The 26,365-nt window shown below is 34.3% G+C and overlaps 1 protein-coding gene across 1 annotated transcript in view; it reads right to left on the reverse strand.

Annotated features, from left to right (window-relative positions):
• Window positions 1-3,341: 3,341 nt before the first annotated feature.
• LOC105562269 (neuroendocrine convertase 1) overlaps window positions 3,342-26,365 on the reverse strand; it is a 29,831-nt gene continuing 6,807 nt past the window's right edge. The window contains exons 3-15 of the mRNA XM_012012983.1: window positions 16,415-16,519; window positions 15,730-15,942; window positions 14,890-15,036; window positions 14,480-14,546; window positions 12,849-13,120; window positions 11,356-11,568; window positions 10,930-11,030; window positions 10,123-10,188; window positions 8,831-8,983; window positions 7,277-7,446; window positions 4,634-4,767; window positions 3,821-3,952; window positions 3,342-3,755 (exon numbers count right to left, since the gene is read on the reverse strand). Coding sequence (XP_011868373.1) covers window positions 3,633-3,755; window positions 3,821-3,952; window positions 4,634-4,767; window positions 7,277-7,446; window positions 8,831-8,983; window positions 10,123-10,188; window positions 10,930-11,030; window positions 11,356-11,568; window positions 12,849-13,120; window positions 14,480-14,546; window positions 14,890-15,036; window positions 15,730-15,942; window positions 16,415-16,519 — 1,896 coding nt within the window. The 3' untranslated portion in view covers window positions 3,342-3,632. The remainder of the gene's footprint in view (window positions 3,756-3,820; window positions 3,953-4,633; window positions 4,768-7,276; window positions 7,447-8,830; window positions 8,984-10,122; window positions 10,189-10,929; window positions 11,031-11,355; window positions 11,569-12,848; window positions 13,121-14,479; window positions 14,547-14,889; window positions 15,037-15,729; window positions 15,943-16,414; window positions 16,520-26,365) is intronic.

Consider the following 26,365-nt stretch of genomic DNA (forward strand, 5'->3'; position numbering starts at 1 on the left):
TTAATTTGCGTCGCATCGCAAATTTCTACTCGCGGCTTTACGGGGTTGATCGTATCGCGACACATTAGACATCACTAACCGAAACTTTAGCAGTAACGTGGAGCAAATAAATAATATTTCGTAGCAAAGCGATCGCTACGATTCTGTTGCATACTTGCAAAATAATTGCGTATATTATTTCGAGCGTTTCTTTCTCATCTTCGATCAAATTCCTCGCGCCTAAGGGATGTAAGATAAACGTCGACTCTCGCAAAAAAGATGTTAAATAGCTCAAGTATTAGATAAAGTATTAGATAAATTTAATTATCCAATTATCGAAGAATGAGTATCTCAGGATAGTGTTTTTAATATTGAATAGGAGCATGAAAACTGTTATTTATGGGGAGATTCCAATGCGTGAAAATAGCACGATCCCTCTGAAGTGATTTAAATACGTTATTTCAGCGGGTAAACTTCCGGGAAGTAATACATATGCGCTGACAAGTACAACGCAATTTTTTATTACGCATCTGGTCTCATGAATCTATCTAAAGTTTTAAAAATGGAGGCGCTACCTGTAATCAAAAGTACATCAAACTTGCAATTCCCTGGTGGATAAACTGCATACAAGTTTTATGCTCGGACGTGTACACAAGAAAATATAAAACAGAAATTAGTTCCAATCTATGCGAATGAAACAAATATTTTTTTGTTGTTGTTAACGAAAATGAGATATGGAATATTTAAAGAGGTTAATTAAGCTAATAGTCTTGATTATTTCGTCATTGGCAATGTAAAAAACTTAAAATAGTAAGTGTAGGATAGACTTTTCGAGAATACATCCTAATTTGCTACGTGTCTCTGGAAGCGCCAAAATTTAATTTTGCTTTACTTCGAGCTTATCTTACCCTTAGATCATATAATTTAGATCTCGTCTCTCTAATATAATTTAGATTTTATCTTTCCAATTTGCGCGCAATTCACGCTATCCAACTATATAAGTAGTTTTCCAGTTAGTTTATTAGTTTATGGCAAAGAACATTAGATAATTATAAAGTTAATTATATAGAAAACTATTTATACAGTTAGATAATTATCTAATGTTCTCGTGCACGCGAAGTTATGCAAGATATCAAATTTTAAATTAAATTATATTTAAGAAAAATATTTTCCATGCAATTTATTTTGAAGAAACATTATATAATATTATCATATTATCTTTCAGAAAAATTTAGTTTCCATAATTTCTACAAATTATTTAAAGACATTTCAATAATTTTTGATTGTACGAAAATAATGCGAAATTTTCTACTATTAAATTCGAAATTTAATTCGTAAAACAATTTTAGTAATTTATATCTGGAAAAGTACTATTCTGATGTTTTTTAAGAGCGGTAATAATTAAAAAGAAATTAATATTTATAAATAATATGAAATTAATTAACTGTATATTGTATTATATTGCTCGTATACTTTGTGAGAATTACTGCCACTTGTGTATTAACGTAGATATTAGCAAATTGAAATTACGTTATCATTTGATTTCATCAATGATGAAGCTGTATATCTGGTTTAACCGTTGCGGTTCTCAGTTTGATGAATTATCCTACAACATTACTGTGCAATTTCAACACATGGCACTAAAGCGACGCGCAGGATCATCTTTCTCGCGAAATTACTTTAGGCCAACTTCTCAGCGTTAAATTAATTCGCCGCGAAACTCATTTTCTAAATGAGCAGTGGTAAACTACGTACCAGAACAAATCCATTCGTTTCAAATGTTGCTCCAGGTTTTTTAAAAGAAAGAGATAATTGTGCGAGTCTCTAAAATTATTGTACATAATATCAGAACGAGCGAAGGTTTTTTTTACTGATGCTTTTTAGTCACGATAAATAGTTTTGCAATATTTTTCTCGTGCTTGCGAAGTTATATATCATTGTAAAGGATGCCCGTGAGTCTGTGTAAGTTCAATTCTTGCAGGCTCGCGCAGAGAATGATTTATAGGCGAAACGTGCAGGTATACAACAGCGGTAGTATCGAAAAAGCTGTTCCTAGACAGAAACATTTTTGTAAGTTATTAATTTAAAGAATAGATAATTTAATACACAGTAGTCAATATTTAATTCATATATCACTTTCAAATTGTAACCGAGATCGTGCAGATACTCTTTCTTCTCATCATCTTTTGCTATAACTTTCGTTTCCGTTGCCTCGTTTGTTTCTTTAATCCTTGTTAAATAATCGAGTATTATTTTGAAAGAATTTAATATTCGATTTCTCACAGAATTGAAAAGTGGGTATTCCTAGTTTATGAAACGGAGAAAATAAAAATAGTTTACTTTATCAAACACGTAAAAATTTTACGCGTAATTTCAATATTGTAAATATGTCAGAAACATATGTTAATATTTTTATTGTTTATGTAAAATATAATTTCTGCAGAACATAAATAAATAAAAAAATAATAAAAAAATGCTATTTACTTTGGCATATTTTTGTACCATTGTATTCGAATATTTAAAATGAAGTGCAAATATTATCGGTTGTAAAAATGATTTGGATTGCAAACCCAAATGTCTTCTTTTTCTTCCTCTATGGTAATCGTCGTACGTGCAAAAGGGAATGCTCGCATGTATGTATTATCTTTGGATCTATGCGACATTTCACGATTGCAAAGCCGAGTATATGTAGATTTCTAGAATGGTGCATAAAAGAGTCCGCATATCTAAAGCGAATATTCTCGGAAAGAAAATTTCCCAGAAAATTTGAATCGAAAAATCGTACTGTAAATACGTTTATCCATTTATGTTTCAATATAGAAAATATGAAACTTTTAATTGTGTCATGCAAACCCTGAGAGATCTTGTTCTCGAGAAGAGGGCTTGCAAGTATAAAGCGTTTATGTATCAAAGCTAAAAAATACCTCGGCGAAACCTTAATTGGTATAGTGAGGTAACTATGCGTAATTATGCTATTGTTCGAAGCTCGTAACTGAATCTTAGCCTTGCAATTACAAAGGAGTTAATGCTAATGATTTGCAAGCCCGACTTCGGTTCAGTTCCGTCCACCTTGTAACTCATGATTTACACCGTTCCCTGTGTGCACAGAGGCAAGAGCTATTATCTAGTTCCGTACCGTCTCGAATTTCAGCAATGTTTATTACCGCCAATGTCAGTTGTTAAATGGTCCAGACAGTTGCACAGAAAGGGATAGGAGAGATACAATGTTTGACGTTGTATCGTAAATTACAGGTAAATTACGTATCTCGAATTATACGCTCACACACGTAGGATGTTACAAAGAACTACCCCCGCCGGCATATTCGCAGGAAACATTTAATGCTACCATCGATACAAAGATATTCGTAATTATCTAGCATTTGTTAATCTACACGCTGGTAAATTCTCATAATTGTCCAAGTTGCCATTATTGTGTGCGATTGTATTAAGTAGTGTTCTCAGAACGGAACGTTTAACGCGATGTAATTAAAGAAGGATATTACCACCATGACTTGTCTTTTTTAAAAGTGTGATGTAAGCCCGCGTGCGTGTTAATAAATGCAAACGTTTTGGCAAATATCGTGGTGATTACTCGTGTCTCTCCAATTGTTTTAATAATTTAATATTCAATGATATAACTAGAAAGTTGACTGTCATAATCTTCTTAACAATAGCGTTTTCAACCACCGCTTATACCAAATGCCGTTAATTTCTGGCGATAGATCTGGATCGTATTCATTTTCTATGGGATTGACTGCATTCGATTTCACCGTGTACTGAAAAAAAGCGATGTTAATAAAATATATAATGAACAATCGAATTATACCTAGAGTTTACTCACGGTTTTGCGCATTCGATTGTAGTCTTCGTTGTAAATTCGCGGTCCGTTCCGGCGGTAAACTGGAATTTGCACGGTACCGTGCAAAATTAATGTAAATACCCCAATCGTGCCATTATTCCGCCCCGGGCCTATCTGAAAGCGCATAAATATACGATCAAATATGGACGCATGACAGATGCGGACGTACGGAGAGGTAATCTCACTCGATCAATATTCGATCAATCAGCTGCATTAAACATTTTGGTAATGTAATCATCGCCCGCTGGAACCATGGGTTTCAATGTGTCGTCTTGATCAAAAAAGTGCCTTGGAAATTTCCAACATTTTTATTTATATGTAGATATTATGTAAATATGTAAATTTATTCGTCACAGGTATATTCGTTTGTGGTGTATGGCCCTTTGAAATCCATGGGCTGTAATTTAAGATGTTTGATGGAAAAGGGAGTAAGCCCTCCTTACCTTATGTTCCCGATCAAAATACTCTTTCTTGAATTTATGTATTTATTATTACCATTAAATTCACATGTTCTGAGCCATACATCGTACCGAGTAGTATATCTGTATTTTTACCATAAAATGCTTTTACAGTAACATGAAGTTTTCTTATGGAAATTTGTACCTCACAAAAGGAACAGCTACACTTCGTGTTACGGTCAAATTTACGTTCTACTTCCATTGCTTAGTATTATATATTGTTGAGTAACATTTTCTTTAGAAATATTGAACAGATTATACATTTTAAAGTTCTCTCATAACATGCTGGCACATCGATAATAGCAGAGTCTGCGATAAGATATTTTCAAAGTCTTACTTCATCAAGTATATCCAAGGTCCACGTTCCTCGAGGATCTTCACCCCACGTTGCGACGGACATGAATTTCCACTTCGCAAAACCAGCATTGGAATTATCCAGTTTTCTTGGACTTAGAACTCGGACTAAGGTCCCTAAAAAAAACGACGTACATAGTTTGCATTAGTAGAATTTTGTGTATACGTAAATGCACAGACGCATTAATTGGAAGAATATCGTGATAAATATATCGACTAATCTCTTTCGCAAGGTCGTATTTCGATTTTACGCAATTTTCGATTTTTCTGTTTTGCGAAAGAGATCAGTCGATATCCTTTTATGATGTGTTTTCATACATTAAAAGAAAAAAAGTTCACGTTAATGTGAAAATGTTAAGTTAAATTTACTTTGTTACACGTTGATTACATACGCATACACATTCTCTAATTAGTTTCAGATAATTAAATACTATTCGTAAAACACGCAGATATTAAATTTATTACAGTTGCATACGAACGTTATTGATTTTTTCTCACATATGTAGCAAGTCTGTAATTTTAAACAATATTACACAATATTATACAATATTACACGACCTAGTTACAGATTTTGTGATGTGAAAGAAAATATGGTTCTTTTCTTTCTCCTCTTTAAATTAAATTTCCACACGAAATCTTAAATTATTTTCTTACAATGAATTTTAATTGCAAGCATCTCTTGATTTATTTCATGAATAGAAAAATTTTGCCATTGTTTATATTGTTTATAACAAACAAAATATAAATATTATTAACCAAGTATGTTTGATCGCTTTCTCACAAGAAATAGAAATAAGATTAAAATAAAATAATATTTTTTAAAATTTGTATTAGAAACAATAATATCAAAATATAAAAGATAACCGACAAAACTAGATTATTTTATTATATTTTTATAAGTGATAGTAATGTAATAATATTTAATGTTTTCTTAGAAAAGTTGAAGTTAAATAAAATTAAAAGTTATAAGAAATGTAAACTAAAACTCTAAGACCCCTTTTTTGAAATTGATCCAAAAAACCAGTTACTATTAAAAATTTTATCACGTTTAAAATGGGTTTCTTTCCCCTCGATTTTTATAAAAAATGCAATGTGATATTGATTTTGTTTGAAATGGAAAGTGCTTTTTCTCTCTCTCTCGCGATAAAATATGACTAGTGAAATCTGTGAATATAAATATATAAAAAGGATAAGTGTGTGTGTGTGTCCCAAAGCTATGATATTGTTGCATTAGATGCATCTGGATGGTTTTACTCATTCTTTTCTTGCATTTCAATACATTTCGGATTTCTTTCGGTATTCCGATGCGAGTGACGTCGTCTGTCGATAACAACCTCAATTGAAACGTGTACGGAATTAAATAACGCATCGGCCAACGTGATGATTGGTATCTATTCGTTCGTGTCCACGTCTGAAGCATCGTTCTATCTGACACGAAGTTATAGAGTTCCTTTCTGACATTTATTGTACATTTATAAAGTTTATATAGTAACGTACGAGTATGTTACTAAACGTGGCAATCTTTATTGAATAAATCCTATTTCTATTCAATTCTGTCCCTCTTCGAATAAACAGGCCGGCATCGAAGTAGCATCAAATTGAATTTCCAGCTATAAATTGAAGTAAGAACGTATTTGTGCTGTTAACTACATTTGCTATGCGACACAGAAACGTGACTTGCAATATTAATGTAGGTATTAATTCCGTTGAAATTATCCGTTCGTTATTTGCCGTCTTTCTTTAATAGGGTTGTGTTATATCGAATTGTGCAACACTCTGATTGATAATCTCGAAACTGCAAAATATCTATTCATTCCGTAGTCTTAGAGGAATTCTTTTAAAAACTCATTTTAATAATATAATAGGATATAGAATTTATTTTTATGGCTTTTTTTTCAATTATTTTGGCGCTTTACTTTACTTTTTAAATTAATAATAAAATTTAATGTCATTTAAATGATATACCTGTGTGTATGCGTATGTATAGAATATATACATATTAATTTTGTTGATTACTTTATTCTTCATATTTTTATATTTCTTTCATTTGCATTTGTTACTTTTCCCTCTTTCATAAACTTCAATGCAACAATGGATAATAGAACTCGATAAATTCAGTTGACAAGCGAGTTTCTATGAATGTAGTTAACTTTTATTTACATTTAACCTCCGGGAATATTCTCGGAGAGCTCCGATATAATTATAGAGAACTTTCCTTGCTAATATTTTTAGAAGTCTCTCAAATTTCCTAAGAACGTAGAACCGCCCATTTCGCGACAATTCTCATGCTTCCCATTCTCATTCCCTCGTCTTTCCGTTCCTTTCATTTCTATAAGTCGGACACAAATGAGGATTGACGTCTCCAGAGGTGCATTTCAAATGACACATAGCCGAGTAAACTAACTCAAGAGACTAATGCGATCCATTTGTTGCATAAAAGTTTTATTAAAAGTAACGCAAGAACTTTTGTGTTTTTCGATGGTTGGAGGCTCAGAAATATGAAAAAAAATGCTATTCTCTGATCTCATTGCGCATATACATATAAATGAACTTTATTTACCAGCCAAGACACGTAGAGGGAACTTTGAAGATATGATAAATGGTTGAAAAGTAAAAAATGTAATACCTGAAGGCGCAGTCAGATGTATTTGCAGTGCGCCGCGACGAGAGTACTCGAGATTCGCCTCGATTTCCACGTGCTCCAAAGAAATTATTTCGTTTCCCGATGTCCGACACATGTTACCAGCATCGAATTGCAATTTCTTGGAATTTCCATAAATCAGTCTGGGATCGGCGCTGCAACGGAAAACATTGCATATTCATGTGTAAGCAAGTGGGATTTTGAAAACAAGCATCTCGTGAAACCCCGCCGAATATTCTTGAAATATTGACAGATCGCACGAAGAACCCGGGGGCTTTCGTGTATAGTTCAAATTTGCAGAAACTCTTTGTTCAAACAGTTCCCATTTAATAACACGCAAATATATATAGTACGCATACATAACTAATATCATTACAAACCATTTCTTTGACGTTTCAAACACCTGTGTCGAAACACCTCCTAACGCGTCATATTACTAAGGGGGAATATTGTTAAAATTATAGGTAAGAATGTGATAATATTGTACGGCACAGCGTAAAAAGCCCGAATTAATGAAGCTGCCTTCGTGAGTATCTCATCGCTCACAGAGGGATTATGAGAGTAATCGCAAATGCCTCAGCGTGAAGTAGGTAACAACGCGGACATGAAACGAGGTAAATCCTCAAAGTATGGAGCTACATACGTGTGTCTGAATTACAGGGGTCGAGAGGACGTCTTGTAACGAGATTAGTGTCTATTCTCGGTCGCGCGTACGGTCATGGCTATTTTAAATAATCGTGCATTGAGCGGTCTAATTGCTTTCTGAGATGTTAAATAAATTGCGCTTTCCAAAAATGTACTTAAAAAAACAATCTCCCACAAAAGATGCTCCATTTTCTCGCTTCTATCGGACTGTCGTTACGTAACGAATGAGGACTTTTACGATCTTGTTGAACTTAACGATGCGCCTCTTATCTTGCACTTCTTCGAGCATCCGCAAATGTCTCTCCGAAAAAGGAGGTCGCCGTACTCGGAAAGTGCGATCCTCGGGGATTATACAAAGATCGTTATTCTTTTTGTACGTGTACATTAGGTACATAAAATAAAATTTAATAGTCCAGCGTAAAACACCAACCAACAGTTACGTAACATCATATTATAATTCCTTACTCAACTGTTATGTACTATACACATATTATAGTACATTTATACTGTTGAGTCATGGGAAATTATAATATTGATGTTACGTAACTTTAGTTGGTGTTTACTGGGGAGGTGTTCAATCCGCTTTAATATCTCATCATCAATCCACGTTAATATCTTATTTAAATTAGAAAAAATCCAATCTCGCAATTACACACGGTTTTGAGCAGCCGAGATAAAATAGAAAAAAAAAGCGAAGACGTGTAAATGCTACGCCGCTTTAATAATTTAAATATAAATTGCGCTAAACGCCGTGCAAATATATTTGCTTCTGCAAGCAAGAGCAGAAGCATTTAATCAATTTTACCCGTACGACCTGTGCTGCCCATTTAGTACGACATTCGCGTATCGCGCAATTAAGCCACCGCCCTAAATCCGCTGAACTAATTTACTCACATGTACGCGTTATCCACTTTGCAAACAGTTTTCTCCGGCACTGTCGTCCAGTTATAACTCGCCGCTACCAGGGCGTACGCGTTCATGAGTCCGAAACCGAAGCGCGAGTTGAACCAAAATCCAGCCGCATTCTTAAACCAGCCCGGATTTTCGCTGGAAAATTTATGCAAATATTAAAGCCCTCATTCCGGGAAAGAAGTTGCCGTAAGCGTATGTAAAGTAGGAAAATTCTTCTTCCTCAGGCTCCTTTCCCCTCGTTAAAATTGCTACAATAATGGAGGTAAAATGATATTCGCATTATTATTGAAATTGTTCGACGCAACAATACCGCGGGATTTACGAAGAGTATTATTACGACGAAACTTGATATCGGTATCTTTTGAACGCAAATAAAATATTTCGAAGCAGCAATTGTCAAATATCACGTGTATACGAATAAAATACGATTATAACTAATTCTCATTAACGCGAATGGAATACGTTATTGCGAGAGCTATCGTGATCGCTCTTATAATTTACGAGACGACAATAGAACGCAATTAGCACGGAATATAAATTACGAGAACGAGCAATAACGGACGGAAATATGCATGAGCATCCGCATACGCGGATCCCACTAGGCTGATCGAACAACAATTTTTCTTCCGCCAACGTATGCGCGACCTCGTTTCTTTGACAACTATTCGATAAAAGTTACACATCATTGTTTGAAATAATTTTCACGCACGGCACAATTGTGACTTATGTGTTTGACATTGTGAAAAATGTGACAAATATATTTCATGTTATTCAAAATGTCAAAAAATTATTTCGAATTTTCCAAGTGGATCAAATTATTTCCACAAATCTACTTGAAAAGGTCGGAAAAAGTGTTTAAAAGCAATTACGATTAAGTTTCTCAGAGGCAAAACTGATCAGCTCGATAAAATGAAAAAGAGAGAAAATTGACGAAATCGTAATCTAATCGCAAAAATATTGGAAGAGAAATTGGGCCGCTTAAATATTGGAAAAGAAGAACTTTGAAAAAAAGTAGAGTTGGCTCGGCTTCCGAGAGGCTTGATTATCATTCAACATCGTGTTGCTTCGCGGACCCTCGACCTCACTTGTCAATCACGGCCGATCGCACCGGGAATTTTTACGGCAGAAATCGAGAAAAATCATTTCACCTGAATTACAGTTTTATATTGCAAACGACGCCGCGACCTATTCTGCCGCAGCATGAGAGAATAAGAGCTTAAACTGGCACAATTGCAGATACACGTGGCCTGAATTGCTATTCGGGAGACGCTCACCGGAGAGGACTGTATTCCGATGACCAAGCTATCAGATGTTGAATGTCCCTCCACGTCAAGTTCTCGCTGTAAAAATAAAGAAAAGTTAGTTCGGTCTTCGACTGGAATATCGGTAATATATCCACTTGCCGCTGAAATAACGTCTTTATTTCGGGCCGTAGGTTAACCGGGGATAAATTAAAAACTCAATAATATATTTTCACACCTGAGGTGTATCGAATATTGCACATTTCACACCTATTGGTCGTACATATGTAGTTAAGAGACAGACCACGAAGAAACATTTCTGTTTCAAGAATAGAACGAGTAATTCGATCACACAAAAAATAATAGTAACGAAGACTACCTTCGATAAAAAAATTTCGTAATTATAATTTCTCATCCAAATTAATTCTAACATGTGTGCGAATTTTTAACGAAATATTAAAAAGTGGCCTCCAATATGTACATCGTCAAAAATTACCAACTCAACTTATTTGTTCAATGTACGTTCTGCTTTATTTTACGTTAATTACTATAATTATACTGTTTGTTCTGTTATAATTGTTATAATTATACGCTAGCGTATTCTGATAAAATTTCAATTTCAATTTCTCGAGTTCATGAGGCTCGGAATTGATGGCGAAACGTGTGCTAATAGAGTGAATACCGTTACGAGAGAAGAAAGTTTACGTCGAAGTAAAGCATCTCTTTTCATTGACGGCGTAACTAAAAATAAAACGTAGAGTTGGGTACTAGTAATCAAGTTAGCGTTTCCGGTTTCAAAGAAAAGTTTTCAATGGAAGATTGCTGGGAGTATGTTCGTACTTTACTTGCAGCGCGAGAGCCAATATTCCGGCGGCTAATGGGGCGGAAGCTGAAGTACCCGTGTGCCTAGTCGTGCAGGTGTTTCGTAGATCCGTTGTTGCCTGCGCAGTACAAATGAAAGCTATTAAATTATTCGGGCGTCTTTTCATAAAATAGATCTCGTTCCTTTCATACGCCGATATTTGTCGTTCGATTCCAAGGCAGACGTTAAAAAGTCGAATCGAAATAATTGAGAAGATGACTGTCATCTTTATTTTGCAGACAGTTTTAAGAGAACATTTTAAAATATTAAGATATTGCGCGCCTTGTAAATGTCTTATATGTTTTCATCAATAAAGCATCACATGAAATTGTCAACTATTTTCAATTCAATCTCTACCTCCTTTTAATCGAATTTACACATCACAGGGAAAGACCAACGCTTACTATCATCTGGTCATGATACGCGCCGCTGCTGTACGTCGTAGCGAGAGTAGCAGGACATCTTTCCCCATACCAAGGAAATCTTCCGGTTTGACTGGCTGATCCGACAGCCACAGTGTATATGCTCCCAACGTATCCATCGCATCCGCAGTCATCCGACTTGGAGCCACCATTTCCAGAAGCCCACACATAAATGTTACCTTTGCCTTTTCGACCCTGCCAAATATTCAAGTATTAACATTGGCGCGAGCGATGTCAAAGTAAATTAATTTACAAAGTGACAAAACTTCCAGTTGTCTCGAGATTGCGAATAACTTACTAAGGCAAATAATGAGCTAAGAGATAAAAGAAAAATTATGTACATTCAAGCACCGCTGCTGACATTTTGGAAAATATGCTATAGTTTCGCAGAAAGAAAGATGCTGTTGCATAAAAGATGCCGTTATAAATATGCACAAGTAACTCGAATCTCTCCCTCAGGCCGTTGTTACACTCTTCTCGTCCATATTTAATTCTTGAAAAGAAATGAGAAGAGGACACTTTATAAACGCGAGTGTCTCGCTAGCATCTCTTTGATGCCCGGACTAACGTCTGCCGATAACATTAAAGCTGACACACTTTTTTGGAATCATACAAGACGGATTTACAAGGTAACAAAATCCTTGATAAAAGTTGGAACACGTAAGAAATTTCGAGTCTTGCATATTGCATTTACGAGGTCAAATGATTCTCAAATCTTTTCTCGTCACGCCTTCCTAAGTATTTTTAATTTTAGTCCAACTCTCGAGTGTTAAGTGAGTTGATAAATCTTTGAATTAATAAAATCTATAGCAATTTGTTAACTCAGAAATAAACTTGATTACCGCGAGACATAATTTATTTTGCCGGACGTTTCACGTAGAGTACGCAGTTCGCAGATAAGTCGCAAGTATTGTGAAAAATTGCGCCAGTGGAGGGATAAGTTTGTAGGAAGTGAGAAAGCGCAACAAGGAAAATAGTTTAGAATTTTCTGCAGTTTGGAATAATGATCAACAAGTAACGTATCACCGTGGCAAACATAGTTAAAGTTTAACTACAACTAGTTAAGCTTAGTCGGTGTTAAAAGCTTGTTTAAACATTAAATGAGCAGAAAATCTGTTTCACTCTGACGTAAAGTCAACCCGCTCGTAATCCTATTAGAGAGACTTTCAAGTACAAAACTCATATCTCCTCTTCTTTTTTTCATGAATTTTACCAGGAGCAGAAAATAAATGTTTTATTTGACAAAAAAAATTATGAAATATAATGTGCTTATCGCACAATTTTCGCTGCACTTTTAAGGGTCAATAATAGAATCCAACAAAGCGTAGCTTTAGCTTTTAGGATAATCTATTTTCAGCCCCTCAAATCCTCAAATCTAAATTACTGCAGTTATAAAATCCCGTTTGTTAGAGAAAAAATTTTCTACTTTAACACGTTGTTTATTATAAAATGTACTAGTGGATAGTTTGACGAACTTCTGTCACGCCACGTTCGAGCGCCTCGACAGCGAGTCTACCAGGTGCCTCCAAACTTTTCCCATCGTCCGCCGGTCCCCAGGAAGCCGTGTAGATGTCAATAAGTCCTGGCCTGTATCCCAGAGCCTCACCTTCCACGCGGTCGTTCACCAGGCCATCGAGTAGCTTGATACCACCTACGGATGCCTCGAAAGCGATACCGACGCCACACTTTTGGTTGTTGGCCTCCATCGCTATCTCGCCGGCACATCTGGTGCCGTGACCGTTCATCCCTGAGGAGTAGTTGAATTTGTAATACGATCGTGAAACAGTAATGTTCAATCGGGATCGACGAAGCCCGCCAAAGTACGCCGTGCACGAGGAGAGAAATCAAATGATGGTAACATCTACGCGTGGGAGGTCTTAAGATTTCACTCCGTAATACACCGCGCCCGACTTCGAAATTTAGAACACAACGCGTGTAATTTTATGCGGATGATTGCATCCATTGATAAAAATCCAAGCAGCGTTCCTTGCAAGTAGTTATGTAAAGAAGAATTTAAACAGCTTCCACACGTATTTTATTGCAAGTGAAATTCTGCAGAGTGTATCCTTCCACTGTGAAAATTGTCTATAGAAGTGTAAAGATGTTTTTCAAGAGAGACAAGAATTTGATCGAAATAATACTTATTAAATAACGCTTTAAAGTTAAGTTAATTGATTATCAATGTTAAAATTTCATTTATTTAAATGCGCGACAGTCAAAGTCAGATCGCTTGCGATTTGCATAATTGATTTTACTCTGTACAACTCTGCAATTAATTAATAATCGGATAGTAGTAAACTTGTGAATGGATTGATTTGAGGATGAAACGACTAACCATATTCGATCTGGTTTCACGCAAATTTCATTAATATCGACACGTTAACACTTTTACCAGCGGGTGAATTATTTATTAGACCATATTGACCGAACTTGTACGCCGTTACTACATTATTCGAATGACCGAGTTACAAATACCTTTATCCTGTGCTTCATCCACAAAAATATATAATATTACGTAAACGATAACACTATGTAAAACTGTGACAATTGTACATCAAAAAATTCTGCGTGAAAAGTCTGCTTCTGTGGAATATTTAGTATTTCTCTACATTATTTGTAATAATAAAAATTGTACGTTACAAAATAACATTTATACGGTTTTGAATAATATTCTCGCATTGTAGATTTAATATAACAGAATATTATTTAGTTAAAAATCTGATTCTGTATAAATATCAAAGCATCAATAGTTTCTAGTATAAACACGAAAACGATGTTAAATTAACAATCGTAGGTAATAACTCTACATATAGATTAAGATTAGAATAGTTTATGCGGATAGCGCAAAATTCATGAAGCTTTAAAGTAGCGAAGTTTTCTGCAAGTGAGTTTTCAACTAATTTCGCTACCAACTGGATTATGTATATTGATTTAAAAGCATTACTAAATGCTGTTAATGCGTTTTACTTGATGTATTATAAGCTATTTCAAGCGAGCTATTGCACTTTCGTGATTTAAATAACGTTAACATTTTAATTTATTAAACAAGCATGCAAAATACATATAGGTACAATATGTATTTATAAAAACATTTAATAGAAATTACCTGACGCATCATATCTTGGGAAAGGATCATCATCGTTTTCATTTATGTCGTAACTAATGGCCGCGTCCTAATTTTAAATGTTATAATTAGAAACAGAATTAAGGTAACACATATAATACAATTTTCTCCCGCTATTTGCCAAAATTAATTCATTGTTCTTCTTTAAATGTAAAATTGCGAAAACATATACATATAGATTTACTTGAAGATATAACATTTAATTTTAGATATACGTTTAATTCGATATAAGTATCTAAATATCTAAATATATAAATGGTAGCATGATAAAGTTATGTTATGGCATTAATGTACAAACAGAATAATGTTCTCTGGTTTAAAATAAATTCTTAAGTTACTCGTTTCGTCATCTATGAGTCGAAAACACGAAGTTCGAAGCAATTGTTACTTACATAATTGTTCCGCAGGTCATCGTGAGTGTACTCTAAACCATCGTCGAGAACAGCAATCCTTATTCCCCGACCAGTTATCCCCAGTCGATAGAGAGGCAGCACGTTTAAGTCGAGCTTCGGCAAAGCTTTATTCGTCCTCGTGTCTTGCTACGGCGGTTGATAAAGAGAATTCGTTAAAAATAAAAAATGAGAAAAAGAGTATATGAGCTTCTCAAGAACTAAATTATTTAACTTTCTGAAACGAGGGAGAGAGGGGGGGGGGGGGTTAAAAATTCATGAAATTATAAATTAGTTATTTACACAAAGTAAAGTTGATCACGTCGGCTTCTGAGAGACTCATACACATGTAAGTCTTCATAAAGATTATGTACGTACATTTCATTATTGGAAACATACTGATGTGTGTGTACGTACTTCAATTACGCGTTTTGTAAATGTGTAATAAGTAACAAATTAAATAAAATATATTAATTATATAAAGAAAATTATTAGCTGCATTTATTTGTACTGCTGCAGTATTATATAGCTTTTGCTCTTTTCTAGAGATTTTTATAATTTTTATTACTTTCTTCGGGTTCACGGATTCGGATGTAAAATAAACTAGATTTTTAACATTTTTGAAATCTACATTTGTGTATAAAATTTATAATTCTGAAATTGTATAGAGATGAAATACATGGCAGTATGTATTATCTTTTCTATATTAATTGAAGATGTTAAAATTATTTTCAACTTATACAAATCTTTTTCGTTACGAGTCTCTATTGCATAATCTAGTATTAAAGTATTATTTATTGAAAGATTACAGGACAATGTACAAATGTTGCAAAATATCATTACCAGATACCATTCTTGTTTCCAAAGTTCATCATTGAATATCGATTTATGAGCATCAACATGGTTTTCACTGTTAACGGCATTTGATGTATCTCCGTACATGTTTAGTTGTAGACGTTTCTCTCGTGTTAATGGTTTTTCCGACTCCAAATCGGCTAACGAGATGTGATCGCGTTTAAGTCGTTTCACGGTTTTCTGTTGATCCGCCCAGATGATCTTTCCTCAATAAAACGCAAATTATGTTAAGAAAATTACATCTCCCTCGTTTAATTTTGCATTATACAATTATATTTGTTATTGCAAAATTTATTACTAATATTTGTATGCAGTAGTATTAGTAATTGAGTCGGTTGGAAGAGAAAGGTTACATGTAACAAATCATGCATGTATTGAAGAAAATTGTTTTATAAGCATAATAAAAATTTTTCAGTAGGTGTTGCGCTATTTTGCCTTAAAAAGGGAGTCCCTTTAAACAAGTTTTAATTAAAAATATCTTTCTAACGTGTCAGAACAAAAATCCATTGTTAATTCAGTTTCGGCCAAAATATATCTATCTTCTTTCTGTTCTCACTGCTTCAACTCCTTAATTTAAAAAAAGTTATTTATAGAAATGATTAATTTCAAAGCTCATAGAATTTCGTCTATAAAACGTTATTTGAAATCGTAATATAAGGCGTAAAAGTATTACCTTAGAGTTTGCATCAAGGGCCTTTGCCAAGCGAATATTTCCCCTTTTCTTCTGGAAAGGATTATCATCCTTAAACCATATATATGTGTCCTTGAATCCGCGAACCTGAATGAAGAGATCCATTACATGTAAATTTATCAAGAGGGCCAATGATACGGGTTGCATATTTAATGAACTTGAAGTCGGATTAAGCCTTTATTTAAATTTTTGCTTAAATAGGTGTTAAAACTCCGACCTCCTATCCATTCTCTTTTCCCCAGCTCCTTTTTCCTCCACCCTTTTACCTTTTTCATCAGCATAGATTAATACTATGACACATTTACTTCATAGAATCGTCGGATATACCGTTTATGTAGTTAAATTTTGAGTTACTCAGCAATTTAACATATTCTGTTCTCGTTAATTATATAATTTTAGAGATTTATTTGGTAATATAATTACATTAAAGAAAATTGCTTGTATAAAAGTAACTAATTTTTAACATATGAACAAACGTTATTGACATTACTTTTACATTGGTACTTTTGAAAAATTTAATTATAGAAATGAAAAGTATTAAATTTCTTTACGGTTATGGAACACTTGTAATAGGCAAAAATTAAATATTACCAGAATTATTTAAATTAAAGGTTTAATTTAATTAAAGATTTATTTTAATTTGAAAAAAAAGAGAAGAAAATTGAAACGTTAAAAATGTAAAATCGACACGTTCAATATGTGAATTAAATCAAATCAAATCACTTCTTCGACATTTCGTCAACATCACGTCTCTATCTCACGCGTCGACGTAACAACCCTTCGTTGACGCTTGCGGTGAGGGTAAAACTAGACGTCCCGACGTTCGCGCCCTACGAACGGATGAAAGGGACGCTGCGATCAGGATAGCATACAAAAGCAGTTGGTGGATCGAGCAGCAACTCCTTTGGGGGGAACTATCGAAAGTCTAAATGGGGTATCGTAACGTTATTATTATCCACGGTGTGTCACGTGGCCGGTCTGCCTTCGTTTTTATATGGCATCCGCATGCGATGTTCCGCATGGCGTAAAGCAATATGACAGAGACTGAGCGAGGGTAGAGCGTAGGAGGGGGGACCACCTGGTAGGAAACTGGGTGTCGTTTGTGCAAGGGGGAAGGCTATGATATTTCCGTAACGCATCAGGCACGTGCCGTTTATTTCGAGATACCTCCTAACTGTCCGATCTGCCTCTCCTGGTAATTGTCGATATGCGTTATTCTTTTTGGCACGGGATTGCATATTGACATTTGTATCGCAAATTTGTTTCGGCGATATTATGGCGACAGTTTGATACGCGTATCTATTCTGCACAAATTGTACTTTTAACTTTACAATTGGGCAGTTTAAAAAATGAATCAATCCATTATATACGACAGTTCGGAATATGTTCCGAATAAGTTGTAAATGAAAAATGTTAATAGACACGTTTAATTATTTTTAATACTAATTCCTTTTAATTTTTGCTGATACTTCTGTTGTTGCTTTCGTATGAGATAAATTATTTTTTTAAGTATTTAATTGTTTTTTAAAATAATTATTGTTTAATATTAAATTTGTATTTTGTGGACGTAATTAATACATTGTTAAACACTTGGATATATTGCAATGATTTATACCTGTTTCTATAAGAATTTATGATTAAGTAACTGCTATCTTTACAATATATTATTTGAGATTGTCTATTAATTTGGGCGTATTTCACGAATTCCATTACTTATGACAGGTGGACAATAACGGTTCCTTTCATGCGTTGTGTTTTTTCATGGATATAGATAAATACTAAACGCGATCAAACCCCGCGGCAGAGTCCAAGGAAATTCAGGGCACCGGGATTATAAAACAATAATCCTTTCGTCTGCTATCCTTTTAATCCCATGCAACATGCGCAAAAATCCTTTAATCCACTATCCATCATATCTGTTGTGCATCCGATTGGAAGGAATAAATTTGATCGTCAAAATGCTTCGCTGAACTCGCTGATAAACTACTGAATATCCGGCGGGATATACTTTTCAATACAGCTGTGTATAAATGTTGCACGTTTGCGTATCCGTGATCACGTATGCCACGCACGCCGCATTAAGCATTTAGGATTTTACATCGCGACTCGTGGATCGATCGGAAATCCTTCTACCCTCCGCAAACACAGATCTACAAATGTAAACTATATGAATTTAGTATTAAACGATAGCACATGGTACGATTTATCTTAAAGACAGATTTATTAATATTTTCTCGCATAGCTTAATTAAACAAAGGAAGGAGAAACACTGTATACTGGTATAAGGTTATCTCAAGTCAAAAGAGATGTACGGTTGAATTAGTTTCTTGTATAAATTTATATACTTTTTCTTTCCACTCAAACTGTGCGCCGATTACTTGACGGTCTTGAAGCTATTTATTAGAACAATGAATGCAATACACTTAAATCGATAATTAATCAATTTAACTTTAAGGATGCTAATAAGAATTTATTGCAAAAAGTATCAGCCAAGATGCTTATTACCTTGCTTATCAGCATCAAACAGTTATATCGATTATCGATTTAAATATGTTGGATTCACTGTTCTAACGTCGGTATATTTCAAGACTAATAAATAATACTGACTTACAACGAAAATCAGTCAATCTTTACATAATTTAGGGATCGCTGAATTTGAATATGTTAGTGAACATTTTTTATTATTCCTAGTTTAGATGATATAGAGGGTTGAAATACCCAAAAATCGCTTGGTTGATTGTAACTTTACAGCAAAACATGATAAATAATTTAAAACGTTTCAAAAAGAAGCTTACTATCTACTTTATCAAGAAAAATTTATAATAAAACATTTTTTCTAACATGTTTGAATTCAGCGATCCAAAGGTGATAAATATTGGCAGATCTCGTTTCCGAGACAGAAAATGAGTTAATTTTGTTGAACAATTTTTGTCTAATCGACGTGCGAGAGGAAAAAGTATATAAATTTACATAAATATTAACGGATTACGAGGAACTAATTAATTGAAGGTTTATTTATTATTAATGTAAAATTATACCAATTATAATAATATTTTCTTATTTGTGAAGCTTATATTAACTGTGGCTTTTTCTGATTTTTATTACGATGCTATGGAAAATCGAATTCATTAAACGATATCTGCGGAGGTTTTTTTAGTTTGACATTAATTATCGTTTTCTTTCACTGATAAAACGAAGTCAGTTCTGTACAAGATATCGAACAGATTTTCAAGTAAGTTTTGAAACAACCGATAATAAAATTCCGCAGGAACTTCTACTTCACGAGTACGTGTTCCGTTGTGAAAGGGGTTAATTCTGGAAATCCTGCGGTTCGATATAGCTTCCGCAAACTTCTCCGCCGTAGAATTCTTAAGGAGGTTCTCGATCGGCACGTGAGCATTTCCGACCCTTTTACCGAGCGACGACTTCAAGGTCGCCGCTTTTAACGCGGAATAGCCGGGTAGATAGGGCACGTGCTTTCTAGGGTGTCACGCGGGTGCTTCTCTTAAATTCCACGTGGGAACGCTTCAAACTCGAATTCGTCGACTACGTGATAATGGCCCTTTCCTCTTTCCTCGTAATCGGTAAGCACAGCAGTCGGAGAGAATACGGGAGGTTGTACGGACGTGTACGTGAGAAGCACGAAGAGAAAATCGGGGACGGTCATTACTTCGCAATCAGCGACCGACGAGGCGAATATTACGGTTATTACCGAGTATTACCGTGATATCGCAATGTTAATCTGATACGAAATGGCTTTCCTTAGTAACATTAAGCCGAGAGTGTACATATCGGGTTTTACTTAAATTAACGCAAACCAGTTTAATTTCATCCAATTTACTTTTCTTTAACAATTACACCAGGCAGGTGCTGTATTCTAAAATTGACGAAGTCAATACGTTCTGTAAAATTGTGAAATTTGAAGTGGATTTTTAGTTGCAGGATCTTTATTTTTTGAAGCCATTGGTAATAAATAAACCGCCGGTTTTGCGAAGTTATAGCTTTTTTTAGAGGTGCAAACAGATAATTAACGCTATTTCAATTTAGTGAAAAAAAATGTGAAATATAATAATACCCCGTTAATATTTCTCCTTTCGGAAAAAAATAATACCTATCCCACGTAAACTTTATCATTTGCTGATTCTGGATCAATTTTTTTTATATATGAAGAAAACGCTAATCTATTTCAAAATTGATTTGATATGCAATTCAATTAAATTTACAATTTGAACTCCTAATTTTGTATTGTCCTGATATCCGATATCTAACAGAATACATAATATTCGTTTAACCCGAGGGGGAAACCGCTGAGGGTGTTGTGGTGTACAGATTTGCGGCATTACTGGCCATTACTAGGCATTGCTAGGCATTTTTTGGGCATTAGGCCTTGCTGGGGTATTATAAAGATAAAATAAGATAAAATAAGATAATAAGATAAAGTAATGCCCACTGGGCATTAGTGGGCATTGGTGTACAAGATTTTCGTCAGCGGTTTCCCCCTCGGTTTAACCGTATCCTACTTGACTTCTTTGCCATAGATTCCTAATACCCATGATTCTCGGAAAAGGATCACCGTAAAACAAAATCTGGTTGCATTAAATAAAAATCTGACAGATTCCACCAGTCGTCTGTTGGAAAATGGACGAATCGGAATTCCTGTAGGATTTGCCAGATGCGTAGTGAAGTCTAGCAAACTTCTGGTTGTGCAATACCGAGCCCTGTCGTGCTAACTAGAAATTCTGTTTGGTTTGACCTAAATACATTCTATCATACACATCTTGCTTGATACAATCGAAGCATTTTTCTCAGTGATTAGATGTTATTCTGTACATTGCCTATCCCATTGTCTTGAGCTCGCGCGAAGCCGAGTTTGAGCATCATCCCACTGCTAATAGTAGTATTTTTCGTGTGCGAAAGCGTCGGTGAGAATCTTTGTGCGCGTAAAAACGAAGGGTGCCGCAAAATCAGTGCCGATCATTACTTCGCGATCAGCGGGCGATCCGTCTTATCGGTATTCAGATTGCGCTTTCTGAGAGGGATGTCTCGTATTCGGTATAGATACAGGAAAATCTGCGAATCGGCGGTCGAAGTCGCTTATAACCCCCTCCGGGCGAATATTGGGCGTGGAGCGTGGGTAAAGGTGAGAGAAATGGGATGAGAGAAGGGTGTACGCGGAGAAAGGGAGGAAGGGGGGAGAGGGAAAAAGAAAGAGAGGGGGGAATAAGAGAAAGAGAGGGAGAGAGAGAGAGAGACGAAGTATTTTCGCAGTCCATTTGTTTTGATCGGATTTCCAACTGTCTCTCGTAATCCCGCACCCGTAAGCTCCCGCAGGCGTCGTCAGTTTCCAATGAAAACCCTAACGTCTCTATCCTCTTCTCCCTACCCGCCCTTGCCCGTTCTATAGCAACCCTCGTCGCCGTTTCCCGACCACACCTTCGTCCCTGTCTCTTGAATTCCTGTGAGCATTCTCCGCGTTCTCCGTGTATTCTGCGTACACGGATGTGTGCACGCGTACGTTTATATGGGGTGTCGTAGGGCATCGCTTGCTCTCTCCAAACTTTACAGACTTGCCGGGTCATATGGAGCTTTTAAAAACAGGATTCGATTTTTTGTTCTTTAAAAAAGATCCCACAAACAAGAAGTTATAAAAACAAAGTACACTTTCTGAAAAGTAAACCACAGAAATGTGGGTATTAATCAAAGATATCGTATTCTTCATTTAATTTCACGTAAGTAATATAATTTAACAGATCTGTAAAACTGCTTAAAATTCACCAAATAATGTATAATAAAACGCTGATACAACTAATGTATATAAAAAATTCATCTCGTAGGATAGCATATAGTTCTGACGACGGAATATTAATAATTCCTGAATTAAAAGCAGCCGAAAGGCACAAATGATTAACGAAATTCTTGTTTTTCATAAAACTTTGAATAAATTTTACTTTATTAGAATTTTTGATTTAAAGTTTACTTGTTAAAATATCTCATTGCGACAGTTTGTAAACGAAAATAATATCTAATCGTACTTTGTTTTTAAGAGAAATTCAGATTACCAAAAGAATCTTCAATCAAAAGTTTAGAGAAAATATGTAATTCGTATAGTGTTTGAGTATTATATTGTTGAGAGGGAGAGAGAGAGAGCGAATTTAGAGATTGCAATAATTTTTTTAACGTTGTCATTTCCCACAAATGCATTCGTATTAACAATACTTGAAATACACATACATATACGTGCAATTTGATAAATGTAAATGAGCAAAAACTCAAGTAACTTCAAAGCTAACATTCAGAGCAAATAAGTTTTTTATTTTTAGCATGAGTTATGATTTATATATACTTTCTGTACTAAATTTTACAATGTAATTAAGCTTTATAATATAAAATTTTATTTGAAATTCTCGAAGCTGTGTGTCAGAATTATTTAATTTTCAACATTAGATAAATTTTCGTAATAAAGCTCGCTCTTTACTTTGCTTAAGCGTATTCAAAAGAAGCAATTTCCATCAAATTAATCAATACATTCTTACTCCGCTTTTCATATATATCCACTTTGAATATTTTACGGAATATTTTACTTTATTCATTTATTCGTAAAAGACTTTATGAAAAACTTGTAAGAATTTTTTTAATAGTTAAAATTGTAGCGTTCAAAAGGATTTTCGCTAAATAAGGTATGACATAAGTACAGTTAAAATATAGGTCAGCGATCGCGTGGAGTGCAGGTGAAAGCTCGCATGCGTATGCGTGACAATCTTCAGATATTGCGTTTGTAGTACATGCTTCACCTTATGTAAGTCGCACATGCGAATGCTGACGTATGTATCGCATGCATGATTATGTACGCGACACGTGTATTTACTGTTCACATTACATAAGCGATTGGTATACATAGCCGTTGTGCTACCGGAAGCAAATGGGCGTGGATATGGATGTACGGGAAATCCGGTTTTTTATTTCGATTACAAATAATTTCTCTTTTTCTGTCTTTCTCGCTGTAGCTCTATATATAAATACAAAATCGAGTTTATTTAATATGTTTTTGTATGAAAGATATAGTTGGATCACAAAGCCATATTCTACTCTTTTTTCTGTGTATTTTACATTAAAAAATTTTATCAATTTGTCTACACATTTTTGAGGGATGTAACGAAGAAGTCCATCACTTTTCTAATTAAAACAATACGAGTTCATAATATTCGCGACGCAAACTTAAAATATATTATTTATTTATCTACGTTTAACTGACTTGATAAAAAATATTAATATTTGTATGCATATGCATACTTTTTTATACAATATTTAATTATTAAATACATTTTGTCAATTAAACTAAGATTGCAATTATATATTTTATTATTAAATACATATGTGTTTAAGTATTTAAAATACATATTTTGTTAATATAATAATGTCTATCTTATAAAAGGGAATTCGAGTTAATCTGTTAAATATTTTTCAGTTTGCCAGATTACTTGTGCAGCTTAGCTTTAGATTTCGAAATGCTACTCTGCAATGTGGAATTTTTCTCTTAACAGCTGAACGTATTGTGAGTGGCGGCCCATGACATTCTGATATACGTGTTACTTGGGATTACGCGATGTCTGGCACTTGCGGACTGCAAATTCAATTACATGCATTGAATTCAACGGAGGGTAGAAGTTCTCGACGATCTACAAGTTCACGTGCAGGTTCCCAAACTGGCAGTACTCACACTTTAGGCAAGCGTTTATACAGCCACAGTGATATGTAGCAGTAAACACCTAAACTGACAATGATACTCTAAACTTTGTTGCGCATGCACAAACAAACGGCCGCATTGTTATCGTAGAGTCTTTGCAATTTAGTATTTAGCAGAAAACGCGCGGATAATAACTGGCATTTTCCCTGTCCTTCATGTTGAATTCAAGATTGTTTCCATTCAAAGCAATAGAGCCGGAAATGTTGTAAATGAGTTTCTACCTGTGGATTTTAACATACTTAAATTTCTTGAGAATTTCTCGTTTTTACATACACATCTGCGAGTGTATTCAATGTAATCGCGTTTCAAAATCGCATAAGAATCGAATTTATATAGTATATAGTAGATAGTTAACCTTTTAACGTTCTGAAAAACGGTGTCTACGATACATATTTAAAGAGAGAAGTAGCTATTCTCGTACGCATATATTTGTATGCCTTTCGGAAGAAGATATCTCGAGAGCGTTGAGAATTTTCAAGGACAACGTTAAGAATTGCAAGGATGCAGAGAAAGTTGGTAATTTTTATAATAGTTGCACTGTACTAGATATAAGTAAGGAAAAATTGCATTAATGTGTTTGACCTTTGAAACTGTATCGCGTCGAAGTCGACGTCAAAGTTAAAGTTTTAATTGAAATCAATGCTACACCCAACATCAAGTGAATTTGATCAAAGAGTTCCCAGCTATTGTTCCATCCAGTCGATCTCGTCCGATTGTTTTGAACTGATTAATGTTATATTGATTATATGTATATTCTAACCTTGTGCCTGGAGCAAACCATTGGCAACTGTATACTGTATACATAGGCAAACAAGAAAATAGTTGTGCAATAGTATCAAAATAATTATCTACAGTGATTTGCTTGCAAGTATCTTGTCGAAACTTTCAGCTCATTCTTAGAATAAATTTATGTCATGATACAACTTTTAATAAGTATAATATTTACATGTTACAATCGTAATTTTGATTCATAAAAGTTGACTAGAAGTTATGTAATTCAGTGTGAAAGCATTATAAAAAATTCAATGAGATGCGAATATAAATAAAATGGGATATGTAGACTTCAGAATTTTCGAAGCAATTTTCGAAATATTGATATTTTTAATATTTTATGTGTGTATGCTTGAAGTATATGTCCCAGTGATTGTCAACATGTCCTAATGATTGAAATATTAATAATATATATTTGCATTTAATACGTCTAAATTTCTAAGTTAAAAGATATGCCAATTAAAAATATTATTTAACGAGCATACAATCATTGCGTCTGTATGTTACAGTCTGTAATATACTGACTCAATGATTGTAGACTCAATAATTAGGTCATGATTTGTTTTTCAGTTCAGTAACTGGTACAACCAGCATTATTTAATATTTTATTAAAATTATAATTGATATTTGTTAATTATTTTATTAAAATTACATAATTTAATTATGTTGATTTTATTTCCTTTATTATTTTTAATTGTTGGCAAAATTTTTATATAAACGTTACTTTTACTGGTAATTGCATTAATTAGTTATTAATATAAATGTAAAACTGTTCTTTTTTATTCGTTTGTTCGCTGGGACATTTATTTTATATAATATTAATTACATCTACGAACGATATATTTATAATATCTTAAATAACAATATTTAAATAAAGCATAAAAAGATATTGGAATTTTATGAGATTGCGTCTATATCAAAGTAGGTACATCAAATTTTGGCAACATCTTGCAGAAATTGTGGAAAATTACATTACAGTGATTTACGCGCTGCCAAATATTTATCATCGGGATATTGGCGTGGGTTGATCTCTCGCCTCGAGATTAAATCTTTTCCGAAGGGTCGAAGGGAGGATACCAACAAAAAGGCACACTCCGGACAGTAAATCGCTGCGACAATTTGTCAACAGACATAATTTCACGGAAAAAGTTCATTGTAGTGTTCAGCAGGTCACCGCGCCATTTATTTCAATTACTGACAAACGCGAAATCAATGAATTACCGTGCTGGTAGTCCGATAATTTACAAACGCATATCATTAGTATTCACGTTAGAGATGTCGTTTAAAAATATCATCGTTATAAAAAATCCACGCTGACCATACACTGGTTTTAATATATTTTTTAAATAAGATATTTTTCATATTACTACAACGCAAATAATTATTACGTAATTTTTAAGGTTCTTAATTCTCTTAAA

This window comes from Vollenhovia emeryi, unplaced genomic scaffold, assembly GCF_000949405.1.
Source record: "Vollenhovia emeryi isolate VEMERY1.0 unplaced genomic scaffold, V.emery_V1.0 DF939192.1, whole genome shotgun sequence".
In the NCBI taxonomy this organism is placed as follows: Eukaryota; Metazoa; Arthropoda; class Insecta; order Hymenoptera; family Formicidae; genus Vollenhovia; species Vollenhovia emeryi.